Genomic DNA, 14613 nt, shown 5'->3' on the forward strand with positions numbered 1-14613 from the left:
GCAGCTCACAGATCACTGCATCTGTACAAAGCTCATCTGTAAATAGCCCTTCCAATCTACCTACCTCATCCCCATACTGTATTTATTTATTTATCTTGCTCCTTTGCATCCCAGCAGTGGTGGGCCGTCAGGGCCAGCAAGGCCTTCTCTGCTGGCCTAAACATCATCAGAATATATATATTTTTAAAATATATTTTCCCACAAATATGTATTAAATTATTCCTCAGAGTAAGAGTTATACTCTTCATTTCATAGCTTTCCTCTTGGTTGCACTGCTTCCAGCCCCAGGTTGAGATTTGGAGGGCTGGTCTTTATGTTAGATCTTTTATCCAATCATATTCAGCCATCATGTGTTGCCAGGGGTCTAAAATCTGCCCTCAGGCCTTCAGAATCAACAGTGCGGGCGCTTGTAGCTTATAGTGAATGGAAATGAAAATTTAGTGTCAACCAATCAGCTTTAGAGTTGGCTATTGTACGCCTGCTGGCTGGCTCCAGTGTTACACAGGAGCCAGCTAGCAGGGGTAGTGCGTGCACGTCTTTTGATTGGATTACCAATATTGAGAGGCAGGTCCTATGGGCAGGTCTATGCAGATCTAGGAAACTGAATTTGATAAACGAATTAATTCGCGTACTACTAAGCTGTTTTTTCAACCCACAATGGCGGAAGGAGGAGAAGATATCGATTTGGTCGAGGATATAATTATAACGCCATTCTCAAGACGAACTTTTCAAGAAAAGTTAGACATTGTAAGGAGAGGTCGCCGGACGCCGACGCTACAAAGCCTGTCACAGGCGGGAAAGGGGTTCCAACTACGAGCGCTATCAATGGCTCACAGGCTCCGAGAAGCACTGCAAACTGTACTGCTGGGAATGCCTATTATTTGCAAGTGATCGATTTGGTGTTTGGAGCCACACTGGCTTTGCAAACTTGAGTTGTCTAACCAAGGCAGCAACGAGACACCAAAGTACGGCTGGGCACTTACAAGCAATGGTGCTTTTGAAAACTTTTGGGGACACCGGAGTGGATCTACAGCTCAACGAACAAGCGCGCAGGGCAACGGAGCTGCACAATGAAAAGGTGAAGGGAAATATTGAAAAGACTCATTGATTGTGTCATGTTAAACGTGTGTTTAAACACTGTTTACCCAAAAATGTCAATTTGTCAATTTCAAGGTGACGCAACGCCTGGTTATACTGCGTTTCTGTCTAAATGTATAGTGTCTAGAGCCATGGCATCATAATGATGGTAATAAGAGGTGGATTAATTCGGGTGGGACTGTGTAGTACCTCACTGAAGGCCCAGGCCCCAGGCCCACGGCACGCCACTGCATCCCAGTATCTCTACTTGCACATTCATCTCCTGCACATTTTACCATTCCAGTGTTTAATTGCTATATTGTAATTACTTCACCACCACGGCCTATTTATTGCCTTACCTCTCTTATCCTACCTCATTTGCACATGCTGTATATATTATTTTCTACTGTATTATTGATTGTATGTTTGTTTATTCCATGTGTAACTCTGTGTTGTTGTATGTGTCGAACTGCTTTGCTTTATCTTGGTCAGGTCGCAGTTGCAAATGAGAACTTGTTCTCAACTAGCCTACCTGGTTAAATAAAGGTGAAATAAAAATTCATATAAATAAAAAATCTCATGAATCCTAACTTTATATGAGAAGGGAGAGACTCTTAATGAAATAACAGAAGCATGGAGTACGTTAATTTATTTTTTCCGTCCTATATACGGGTCAGTCAATGTGCACCAATGGTAAACGGCCTGAGTTGGACGCCTTCATCTATCCACCATCTTTGAGTCCGGATGAGAGATGACAAAAACATAAATCTCGCGATATTATGACAGGTACTCTTTATTTACAACAGCGAATGAAATCACGCGAGGTTTCTAATGATTTGACTAAATGCCACGTCTGAGAATGAATAGACACCTTTGAGACACTTTGCTCTGTTTGGAAGAATTTGTTTGATTATCTATCATCGCTGCATAATTACAGCAGACACGTGAGTGTGTGGCAATTCGCTTATACTGCAACATTGTTGTCATCACCGCAAACGTTAGCCAACCGTTGTTTGCTATTGTACTTAACTTGGCTAATTATCCCGACAACACGTTGCATGCAAGATAAACTGCGACATCTGCATTCCTTTAATCGCATTCACATGCATCTTTGTCGATGTGGCTAGCTGCTAGCCAGACAGTTAGTGGCTAACGTTAGATAACTTGCTAGGTACAACAACAATCGCATCTCTTTCAATCCATCACTTTAAGGGCATCTAGCTACGTTAGCTACTCAGCAAGGCTACTTCCCCATTTCGGACCCTTTCCCTCTTCCTGAGTCAGTCTTATACGAGGAGTTAATGGAAAAGTGTAACGTTAGGCCTATTTCCTTAGCAGAAGGCCATCATGGGAATGCTGTTAGGTGTAACGTTAACAGATGGGATGTCAATGGAATGTTTGATAATGTGTTATATGATAACTAACTAGCGTAACCCATCCACTGTAACTACCCACAATCATGATGAAATTAAGCTGTTGATATATGAAGTTAGTGTTGCTGTACTAAGGCAGGCAACTGTAACCATAGATGTTCCCTTTGTGTGTCTGTTCTAGGTGAGATGATGGCCCATGGACGTCTGCTAGCGTTAACACTGTTCTCAGGAGCAGTGCTGTTGCTAGCCGCCCAGCTAACTGTTGCTCATAGCCACTCTCATGACCATGGGCATGCACACGACGACCATGGGCATGCACACGACCACCATGGGCATGCACACGACCACCATGGGCATGCACACGACCACCATGGGCATGCACACGACCACCATGGGCATGCACACTTGCACGGGGGCGGCGGTTCCGATGGTCACTCCCATGGCAGTCAGAAACTGCACCAAGGGGCGAGCAAGTGGAGTGCTGAGGCCAACCTTCCCCCAGCTGAGGAGTCGCACCACGGTCACGCACATGACCATGGACATAAGCACGAGGAGAGTGGACACGGGCACACCCACGGAGGAGAGAGGGTGATAAGGGAGGCAGAGGGAAAGAAGAGGGACATAGTGGAGCTCTGGATGCAGGTATTGTCAGTGGAGACCTTGGAGCCATTCATGAAGGGACATGAATGTGTTGTTGTGGATATTTGAAACATGATTTTTGTCCAGGTCCCGTGCTATATTTAGATGTCCATTAGTGGTCAAGGCCTACCTTATATCAAATCATATGCAAAATGTCACATCTTTGTCAGTCGGTATCCCTCCTGTTCATTCAAACAACCTCTTGACTTTCCTACTGAGTCCCAGTGCAAACGCAGGCTGCCTATTACTTTTCTACAAAAACATTTCCCTTTGCCAGTGAGTCTGTTGCTAAGTTTTGTCTAGAGTTCTATTGACTCATTTGGTTTTGACAACTGGACCAGACAACCTCACTGCAGTGTACTGTCAATAACTCTCTGTCGATTTTCACTGCAGTCGAAATGCGTCTCTGTTGTAAAGTTAACATTTTTATTTGCCATGTTCAAAAGAATTAGGTTTGTTAGACACTATTTTACCATTATTTAAATGTCCTGGTCAGCACGACTCAACAGGTCAACTATTTAGGTACTGTCAATTGAATTGGACCTGAATTGGAATGTATTTATTTGGCATTCAATTATTGAATGGGTTGGAATGTAAGTACTTTTGTAGACAGGCAATAGCCTTTCCTTATTTGATGAAGTCGATTACATTGGTTTGATACCCTTGGAACTCAAAACAGCCATCCTTATCAAGTGTGAGATTATTTTACTACCCACAAGCACGCCTGCTCACACACTTTTAAAATGGCCTCTTATGACCTCTGTCTGTTCTTCTCTCCTTGTCTGTTCTTCTCTCCTATTCTTACCATTAGGCCATCGGTGCCACCCTGCTGATCAGTGCTGCTCCCTTCTTCATCCTCTTCCTGATCCCAGTCCAGTCCAATACAGACCAGCACAAGAACCTCCTGAAGGTGCTGCTGAGCTTTGCCTCTGGTGGCCTGCTGGGAGATGCCTTCCTACACCTCATCCCTCACGCCCTGGGTTAGTGTCAGTATCACACAACTACTTGAAGTGAAGGGAGGACATTCCACACCTTTTCCATACATATTTATTGGTTTGTAGTTAAAAGGATGTTGTCATGGCAGTCTATCCATTGTATTTCTTTCTTATTATCTCTTGCTTGTTTACACAGTGCCTCACTCTCACCATGGAGACGAGGGACACGGCCACTCTCATGACAGTGAAGAATCACAGGATCATGGCCACTCACATGGTATATCTACATTTACGAACACCATCATATTATCCAGCTGATCCATTACATATATTTTTTAATTTAACCTTTTATTTAACCAGGAAAAGCCCAATTATTTTCAGTCTCTTTTTCACGGGGGACCTGGCCAAGAAGGCAGCAACAATCAATACATTACAGAATTAAAACATACATGATCCAGCCTAAAAAAAGCATTTACAGTCCTCCGTAACAGTCTCCCATCAATATTTTAAATTCATTCAGTGGCGCTAACATATATCTAGATGAAGCATGGATTGTAGAATTTTCCATGCCTCTGGTGCACAAGAAGAGAAGGCAGTCTTGCCTAATACTGTGAATGTCCTGGGGACTTTAAGTAGCAACCACCTAGCAGACCGGGTATGGTAACTGCTTGTGGTGAAGGAGACCAGACTACAGAGTTAAAGAGGGAGTTTACCCAAAAGGGCTTTGTAGATGAACACATACAAATGTAGCTTTCTGAGCCTATAAAGTGTTGTCCAACCTACCATTTCGTACAAGATGCAATGGTGGGTGAGGGACTTGGCTTTGTAATAAAGCGCAAGGATGCATGATAAATGGAGTCCAGTCTCTGTAAGTCAGAGGAGGCTGCATGCATATACAACAAGTCACCATAATCAATTACAGAGAGAAGTGGCCTGAACAAGCTTCTTTCTAGGCATAAGTGGGAAGCAAGCCTTATTACGAAAATAAAAACCCATTTTCAATTTAAGCTTCCTCACAAGATTATCCATATGAACTTTAAAGGACAACTTGTCATCCAACCATATACCTAGGTATTTGTAGGATGACACTATTTCAATGGATAAGCCACCAGATGTGATGATGCTAACCTTCTCTGGCAGAGTTCGAGCTCTGGTAAAGGTCATGAATTTAGTTTTTTTTGTACATTCAAGACCAGTTTGAGACCATAGCGGGAGGCCTGCAGTGACCGAAAAGCAGTCTGGAGCTCTTCAACAGCCTGAACCAGAGGAGCACATGAATATATGACTTTATCATCTGCATATAGATGTAACTGCTGGTTGCATCCCATTTCCCAAATCATTAATTAAAAGGGAGAACAACACAGGAGCTAAAATGGAACCCTGGAGCACACCTCTATTAATCTCAAGAAAGCCAGACTTGTGATTGTCAGTATATACACATTGTGTTCTGTCAAAGTTAGTTTCTAAACCAATTTACTGCCCCTTCCCCGAGACCAATGTTACTGAGTCTAGCAAGCAACAATTCATTGTCAACTGAATCAAATGCCTTTGATAAATCCACAAACAGAGCAGCACAATGTTGCCTTTTATCAAGTGCATTAATGATGTCCTTTGCCACTGCCATGGCTGCAGTTGTGGTGCTGTGCCCCGATCTAAAGACTGAACCCAGTTCAGTATGTTCTTATCAACTAAGATGTTTTTTTAAACTGAGTTCACTAGGGATTCATAGACTTTGGAGATAGGACGATAGTTATTAGCATCTGAGGGATCTCCACTCTTTAGCAGCGGGAGGACATAAGCTGATTTCCAAATGCCGGGTATGGAATTGGTCAAGAGACTCAAGTTGAAAATGTGAGCCACAGGTTCAGTAATAATACCAGCTTCTATCTTTAAGAGGTAGGGGTCCAGGTTGTCTGGACCTGAAGACTTTTTAGTGTCTATTGCCTTTTAGTGCTTTATAGACCTCAGCATAAGAAACAGGCACCAAGTTAAAATGGTTGACATGAGGGCCTATATCATAGTTTACTGTAACAGAGTTTACATTAGAGTCCTGGGCCCCACCATTATGAAACTGAAGCAGCAGATATGAAGTGCTTGTTAAAAACCCCTACAATATGGTCTTTATCCTTCACTTCATTAGAATCCATCATTAAATGGTCAGGAAGGCCAGAGGATACATTAGAACCTGACACTGATTTGATTAGCTTCCAGAACTTGGTAGGGTTGTTTAGGTTCTCTGTGACTGCATTTAAATGGTCATCTGATTTGGACTTCCTGATCAATCCTGTGCATTTGTTTCTTAGCGCTCTGAAGGAGGCCCAGTCAACAGGAGCATGTGCATGTCTGGCTTGAGCCCAAGAGACATCGTTCTAATTCATTCTTAAGTTATCTGAAAACCAGGGATTGTCCCTTCCAGTGATTCTAAATGTCTTCACAGGGGCATGCGTATCACAAATGGACACAAATTTCATATAAAAATAGTCCCAGGCAGTGTCAACATCGGGAATCAGACTTACTCTGTCAATATTATGGTACAGATCATGTAAGAACCCTTGCTCATCAAACTGTCTAAAATGTCTTAAATATAACGGGGTTTGGCTTTGGTCATTTGTGTATTTCTAACACAAGCAATAGCACAGTGATCACTGACATCATTACAGAATATCCCAGTCCATGTGTATTTGTGAGGGGTATACGTTAGAATAATGTCCATCAGCGTTGATTTGTTAGGTGCTCTGGGATTCGGTCTTGTAAGCGCATTAATTAATTGAGCGGGATTCAGCGACATTACCAGAGATCAACAATAAAAAGCATAACAATGTATCTGTTGCCCAATGCGCGAGGACTTGGCGAAACCAGCACCATTGTCAATAGGCCGAGTCTTTCGATAGTTTTAGATGTTGGAAGTATGCCATCAAGTGTAGGTCCAGTTGTGTTTGAGAGTGGTAGAAATGCAATTGCAGAGAGAGACCAAGTGCCTGGTGGTATTGACATGATGGTCTCGTCGGAGTGTTTGCAAGTTGTAGGGCATAAGGTGAAGATGATTCACTCACCCATTGATCATTCAGCCTATTTAATCCAGGATGGCATTGAGTAACGAGCAGGCACAGTAACAGATAATGCCAGTTTTTAGAGGTATTTCAGGACGGGTGTGCAACGACCAGTAGACGTTGTGTAAAACAACGTAGATTTTTTCCCCCCCACAGTGCATCAGGTTTTCCAATCCAGTAACCGCTTCTCCGCTCCAAGCCTTCAGTGTGCGCCTGCGCTCGTGTAGCAGGCCTTGCGCGCAGACAGACTCCTTATTTGGCGAGCTCCAACTCCAGAAAGGTGTAGTCTACAGTTTACGAGTGGCCCGAGGCAGGAAAAAAAGGCCTTCTCAATCCGAAATCTTTGTACAAGTACATTTTGTGAAATTGAGACTGAGATCAAATTTTTTTGTTTGTTATATACAGTATCCACCTTCACATCAAAAGTGTTTGCTTCTCTAAACAGGTTCAGGCTAATTTAAACATAACTCTGATCTCAAGGACCACACACACATACAAACGGACAGACTGACTTGCTACCATCTTGGATTGTGCAGTATGTCAATCACCAATGGTCACATACTAGTATTTTCCATGCTTTAAGAAATCTCTTATACTCTTTATTTATTTATTTTTTTGGGGGGGGGGGGGGGGGGGGTCTGCCCCCATTTTGGCAAACAGCATGTCCCTGACGGTGCTCCTTGTCATACCTGTAGGTGCCGCCCATGGTCACATGATGTCAGTAGGGCTGTGGGTCCTCGGAGGAATTGTGGCCTTCCTGGTGGTGGAAAAATTTGTTCGCCTCCTGAAGGAAGGACATGGACATGGACACTCTCACGGTAGGTAATCAATTTGAATTGGAGTTTGTAGCACAGGGGAAAACAAAAGGCCAATTTGAATTGATGCGTGTGCTCCTGCTATATCAATTCAACATTAGCTTTTTTTTACTATAACTCGCATGCCTTGAAATGATCCCTCTGTGTGCAATGCATTTTTTTCCTCCTGTTAGTGCATTCGGAAGTATTCAGACCTGTTGACTTTTTCCACATTTTGTTATGTTACAGCCTTAATCTAAAATGGATTAAATAGTTTTTTACCCCATCAAATTAGACACAATACCCCATAACGACGAATCAATACCCCATAATGATATAAAAAAATAAAAAAACACATTTACATAAATATTCAGACCATTTACTTAGTACTTTGTTGAAGCAACTTTGGAAGCGATTACAGCATCAAGTCTTCTTGGGTATGACGCCACAAGCTTGGCACACGTGTATTTGGGGAGTTTCTCCCATTCTCTGTAGATCCTCTCAAGCTCTGTCGGGTTGGATGGGGAGTGTTGCTGCACAGCTTTTTTCATGTCTCGCCAGAGATGTTCGATCGGGTTCAAGTCCGAGCTCTGGCTGGGCCACTCAAGGATATTCAGTGATTTGTCCCTAAGCCATTCCTGCATTGTCTTGGCTGTGTGTTTAGGGTCGTAGTTCTGTTGTAAGGTGAATTCCAGTCTTAGGTCCTGAGTGCTCTGGAGCAGGTTTTCATTAAGGAACTTTGCTCCTTTCATCTTTCCCTCGATCCTGACTTGTCTCCCAGTCCCTGCCGCTGAAAAACATCCCCACAGCATGATGCTGCCACCCATACTTCACCGTAGGAATGGTGCCAGGTTTCCTCCAGATGTGACTCTTGGCATTCAGGCCAAAAAGTTAAATCTTGATTTCATCAGACCAGAGAGTCTTGTTTCTTATGGTCAACGTCCTTTAGGTGCCTTTTGGTATACTCCAAAAGAGTAGTGGCTTCCGTCTGGCTATTATACAATTAAAGGCCTGATTGGTGGAGTGCTGCAGAGATGGTTGTCCTTCTGGAAGGTTCTCAATCTACACACAATACACCATAATGACAAAGTGAATACAGGTTTAGACATTTTCGCAAAAGTATATATATATATAGCTCTGTCATTGACCATCGGGTTCTTGGTCACCTCCCTGACCTAGGTCCTTCTCCCCCGATTGCTCAGTTTGGCCGGACAGCCACCTCTAGGAAGAGTCTTGGTGGTTCTAGACTTCCAACGATGGAGGCCACGGTGTTTTTGGGGACCTTCAATGCTGCACATATTTCTTTTGGTACACTTCCCCAGATCTTTGCCTCGACACAATCCTGTCTCGAAGCTCTACGGACAATTCCTTTGACCTCAAGGCTTGGTTTTTGCTCTGACATGCACTGTCAACTGTGGGATCTTACATAGACAGGCGTGTGCCTTTCCAAATCATGTCCAATCAATTGAATTTACACAGGTGGACTCCAATCAAGTTGTAGAAACATGTCAAGGATGATCAATGGAAACAGGATGCACCTGAGCTCAATTTAGTCTCATAGTAAAGGGTCTGAATACTTATGTAAATAAGGTATTCTTAAAATATATATATATTTGCGAAAATTTCTAAACCTGTATTCACTTTGTCATTATGGTGTAGATTGATGAGGAAGAAATGTAATCAATTTTAGAATAAAGCTGTAATGTGGGAAAAAGTCAAGGGGTCTGAATACTTTCCAAATGAACTGGATGCATTGCATGTCTGTTATGGAATAGGTTAGGTAGTTAAATTAACATTTCAGTCGTTTAACAGATGCTCTTATCCAGATTGACTTACAGAACCAATTAGGTTTAAGTGCCTTGCTCAAGGGCATGTCGACAGATTTTTCATCTTGTCTGCTCAAGGATTAGAACCAGCGACCTTTTGGTTACTGACCCAACGTTCTTAGTTTAAGGCTTAGGAGCATAGTTGCAATACACTACCACTTCCCACACTCCATCCCCAGAGGCCAGCAGCTCTGCCGTGAAGCCTTGATAAGCACGCAGGTGTGAGCAATTAGGAAGGATCTGCAATCAGTGTGAGATGTTATCTTTAGTTTTGGTGTAGGCCTTTTTGTACTTTTGTTTTTCTAAATATTTATTTTGTCACGATGAACAAATGATCTGCTTGGGCTAGCCGACTCGTGTGTCAGGATTAAGCAGGCCCTGGAACCTGGTAAAGTGGCTGTCTCTTGGGCACATGCATACCACACGGTCCACATACTCTGTCCTGTCAGATAAATTCACAGGTTAAATCAGGTTACAGACCATTTAGCTAGACCTAGGACCCCTAGACCTAGGACCCCTAGATCTAGCTAATGTAACCACATCTTTAGGCTAGCAGCTAGTTGGTTTTGTAACATGACCTCTGGGTACGTTTTGAAATCTGAACATTGATTCATTGAGATTTTCCTTTTGCCGAGAGCTACCGTATGGTTAGGGGATTTGATGCTGCTCTTCTAAGCCGTCTTGGTAAATAAGAATTTGTTCGTAACTGACTTGCCTAGTTAAATAAAGGGGGATGGTCAGTACACCAAAGAGTTATGCACATGTCTTTTTTTCTTCTATTTTCAGCTGCTCCTAAGGCAAAGGAGAGTGACGGGGAGGGAAAGAATAAGGAGGGTGAGAAAGATGGAAAAGAAGGCAAAGATGAGAAGACTCCAAAAGGAGTGGAGGAGAAAACTACAGGTAAGAAGAGTTGACTAATTGCCACTTAATTTCTTAGTGGGCAGTTTGCCTTTACTGAAATGGCTTTTTTAAAATCTCAAAACCAATTTTGCTCAAAGAGAATATTCACTTTGACAGCATTTCATTTACCAGCCTCCAATCAATCCTGTTTCTCTGTTATTGCGTGTAACTGTTGCGATTATTGTCCATTCTCCCTTCTCAATATTAAGCAGGGCAAACACATTTTGGTGATTTCTGGTACATCGAAATAAATCAAACACAGCATGTTTTTGGACTCATTCAGCAGTTTTTACCAGATTAAGTACAATACCATTTGAAATGAGTATTGAAAGTTACATTTACATTCCTGAAACGTACGTTTCCGGTGGCAAATCATTTTGCGAAATAGCCCAATGTCAAAACATAAAATGTACTATCTACACACACATGTGCAAGAATAGTAATCAGATTACTTGTATTTCTTTTTTTAAAGGACACCTTATAAACTGCACACACACCAAATTGATAGATCACTCATAATGATTAGGGGGGAAAGCAAGTTGTATGTGCTGTTGAAACTACCACAACTGGGAACCCCTGGGTCAGAGGACAACTTGTAGAAGTGTTGCATTTTGATTCAAGTCGGTTGCCAACGTGGTAAGTGTAACGCCAATTTGTTTTGCTAATCACCTCCATCGATATCAAGTTGGAATCAATACAATCGGGGTGTATGCGCTGTTTAAACTAACACGGTTCAAAATCATCTAAATTCTAGAATATCGGATGGAGATTCTGGGAGGCTGCCGAAGCGGGGCAGAAACAAATTAGTTGCTTTGTCATTTAACTTCAACGAATCGCGACCCCCGGCGCAGGATATCAACACTGACAAGGGTTGGCTGTTATTTAGAGGATAGTTTGGGTCTCAAATCAGTGTATTGGTGTGCGGCCATCAACTTTTCTACAGAGAGCCAAAAAAAATTCTGGGCCATTAGAACGCTGTTCTAAATCCTGCGACTGACAGGCGCGTATCACAAAATCAATGGTACCAAATCCGTTTAAAGCAATCCATTTAATACATTCGTGATGACTGTAAACATGGATATTAACATGACCAATCTGAAGAAAAAAGGATGCATATAATTCCACTACATTGTATGTGGTGAAAATGCAAGCTTGTTTAATAAGGTAGTAACATGTTTTGTCCACCATAGGGAAATTAGCGTAATATAACAATTAAATATGTCAAAGTAATTCAATATTTTAATATGATAGTAAATGTAGTACACTCTCACATTTTTACAACAATTGACATCTATTTATTTGTACTTTAACCATGGAGGGAGTAAACAAATGCTCCTAAGCACAATTTAACCATGTGCTCTAGGTTCTGTGCTGAATGTTTGACGTCCCTATCAATATAGATATCAAGGTATCGGGCTACCTCAACCTGGCTGCTGACTTCACACACAACTTCACTGACGGGCTGGCCATCGGGGCATCGTTCCTGGTGGGCCCAGCAGTAGGCACAGTCACCACTCTCACCATCCTGCTGCACGAGGTGCCCCACGAGATTGGCGACTTTGCCATCCTGGTCCAGTCTGGCTGCACCAAGAAGAAGGTAATGCACAAGCTTCAGCTTTTCATAACAATTGATGTTACACATACTGTTGTCACACAGGAAACGGAAATGTGCTTGACTATGTACTGAAACATGCTCAGTTGTCTGTCATGACTACAAACCAAAGCCTATTCACACATGGTGGCAGCTGTAAGATTTGTGTGTCTTTTCTGTTTGAACAAACTGCATCAGAAAGTCTCTGTAGGTAGAGATGTCCATTGACAACTTCCTCTTTCCCATCAGGCCATGTGTCTACAGCTGCTGACAGCCTTGGGGGCTCTTGCCGGCACAGCCTGCTCCCTATTGGCTGAGGGGGTGGGCGCGGCCGCCACAGCCTGGATCTTGCCATTCACCGCAGGTGGCTTTGTGTACATCGCCACGGTGACGGTCCTGCCCGAGCTGCTGGTTGGTCGCTCTAGTCTGGGCCAATCGGTGATGGAGATCCTGGCGATGCTGGTTGGAATTTACATGATGGTGCTAATCGCAGAGTACGAGTGAGAGATTGAGTCATCAATAAGAGAGGGAGAGAGGGTGGTAGCGCTTAAGGAGATGGAGGTATTTGGAGAGGGGAGGAGGAGAGACTGAACCAGAGAGATGGATTTATATCATTGTTGTGATTGGAAGGAAAGACTGATGAAGTTTAAAGGCGAGCGAGAGAGAGGTGAGAAGAGACCGACAAAGAGCTTTCACAGGACTGGACTATTTGTTCCAAAGAGGACCTGAATAGGGAGTTGCATTTCAACACCAACCAGCTGGAGGATTATGACTAAGAAGTTCTGAACTGTACAAAGTCCTCATCAGCAGGACTGTCACCATGTCGAAGTCCGATAGGTCATCAAACCGAGATTTAGAAAAGCAAGGCAGATGACTCGGGAGTTGTAGTCCATTATAATTGCACAGTTCATTCCCTTTTTGGTCACAAAACGGCAACCCAAAACAATGTACTTTTAAGTTGCCGTTTAACTATTGAATCTGTACATGTAGTTAACTAAAATCAAGAATGGCCTCCACACACAAATATTTGTAATGTTTATTTTACCTTTAATTGTACTGGCAGAGATCACAGATTGAACACAATAGAACTAGACAGTTAAGTGGTTAGGGCATTTTCCAAGATTTTTTAGGATCAGAGTATATTAGTATATAACTGGAACATTCCAATTAAATTAAGAGCACTACATTGTAACGTATAGTCCATTAACCAGGTCCCCAAATAGCAGCCATCTTGGATACTTGACATCGATGAGGACAAGAGTGTCCTGAAATGTCATCAGTTTCCTGAATGGGACTTATTGGGAATGATTAAGCTGTTTTAGATGTCTACATTTACACAGCAGTTACTGAGCAATTTAGCTAGGGAGATCTACTTGTTTAAAGGTTTTCATACCTGCATAATGTGGAAGTACAGTAATATGTATTTAGGGTGGGCTATCCATGTGGAAATTTAACCGATTATCCAGTGACAGGATTCGGGGGAAGTAGACACAGTCCTTCAAAACCTAATTTCTTCAACCCTACTTCATTGTAATGTCTTGACCAAGTGATGTTTGCCCTTCTTTTGAACAACTGAATGATGTGAACCCTCTTCCATTTTTGTTTAGTGTTTATAAGCCACTGCTGCAGCAAGTTTTGTTGAATTGTAACATTTATTATTTTGGGGGATTCACACACATTCTCTTGCGTACTGTACTCAAACCTGCACTGAGTGCGTTTGCTCTCCCTCCGCTCTTGACGAATACAGAAGGCCTTGTGTCATTAAGGCAATCAATGCTGTAGCTGTTATGTGTTTAGAAATAACTCCCTCACCCTGGACCCTTCTGTATGTACAAGACTGCATCTCTGGCCTGATTCCATGTCCCTATCCACAGGACCTTTACTTCTTTCTTGTGGATCTGAAACTGTATTGCCAATATTGTATATTAAGCTGCTTTACCTAGGTATTTGTGATAAGTATGTTTCCATCGATTGTATTCATTACATCAAAAGTCTTATCAGATGCTTCAGGTAGTCAACATTGGCCTATATATGGGTGCAATGGCTTGATTTGGAGTCATACTTTTTAATCAGAGGGACCAAGTAAACGACTAATGTTAAAGTGGTGGATGGGATATTTGTTAAGCGTGGGGGTGAAGACTGGTGGAATTTTTGTTACTTTTATCTTGAGTTTTCATTAAACAATTTAAGTTTCTCTCACAATGTTTCACACGATCTTTACTGGGTACCTGTTTCTCATTATATAATTGATGCAAGAGAATATGAAAAATACAAGCAATCCAATTCTTGATTAGCCTGTAATCCAACCTAGGTTAAATATTGGGGGGAAAAGTAACAATTGATCACAAACCATAGACACAGGCTAAATATGGCCATATTCTTATATATATTCAAAAGTATGTGGAGTTCCCTTCAAATTAGTGAATTT

The 14613-nt window shown here is 42.3% G+C and overlaps 1 protein-coding gene across 1 annotated transcript; it reads left to right on the forward strand.

The window, feature by feature from the left end:
• The first annotated feature begins 1884 nt into the window (after positions 1–1884).
• Positions 1885–14387, forward strand: LOC139558693 (zinc transporter Slc39a7-like). The gene is made up of 8 exons (XM_071374007.1): positions 1885–2021; positions 2632–3092; positions 3901–4069; positions 4221–4301; positions 7770–7892; positions 10481–10594; positions 11995–12191; positions 12435–14387. Exons 2-8 carry the CDS (start codon positions 2637–2639, stop codon positions 12687–12689), a joined length of 1395 nt encoding a protein of 464 aa, XP_071230108.1. The 5' UTR covers positions 1885–2021; positions 2632–2636; the 3' UTR covers positions 12690–14387.
• Positions 14388–14613: the final 226 nt, after the last annotated feature.

Source organism: Salvelinus alpinus, chromosome 29 (genome assembly GCF_045679555.1).
Source record: "Salvelinus alpinus chromosome 29, SLU_Salpinus.1, whole genome shotgun sequence".
Taxonomy (NCBI): Eukaryota; Metazoa; Chordata; class Actinopteri; order Salmoniformes; family Salmonidae; genus Salvelinus; species Salvelinus alpinus.

What these genes read in the sequence shown, in the direction of transcription:
- LOC139558693 (XM_071374007.1), top strand. Translation starts at nt 2,637, where the DNA reads ATGATGGCCCATGGACGTCTGCTAGCGTTAACACTGTTCTCAGGAGCA. An exon ending in TAGTGGAGCTCTGGATGCAG is followed by an intron (nt 3,093 to 3,900) that starts GTATTGTCAGTG and finishes TCTTACCATTAG; the next exon opens with GCCATCGGTGCCACCCTGCT. An exon ending in CTGGCTGCACCAAGAAGAAG is followed by an intron (nt 12,192 to 12,434) that starts GTAATGCACAAG and finishes CTTTCCCATCAG; the next exon opens with GCCATGTGTCTACAGCTGCT.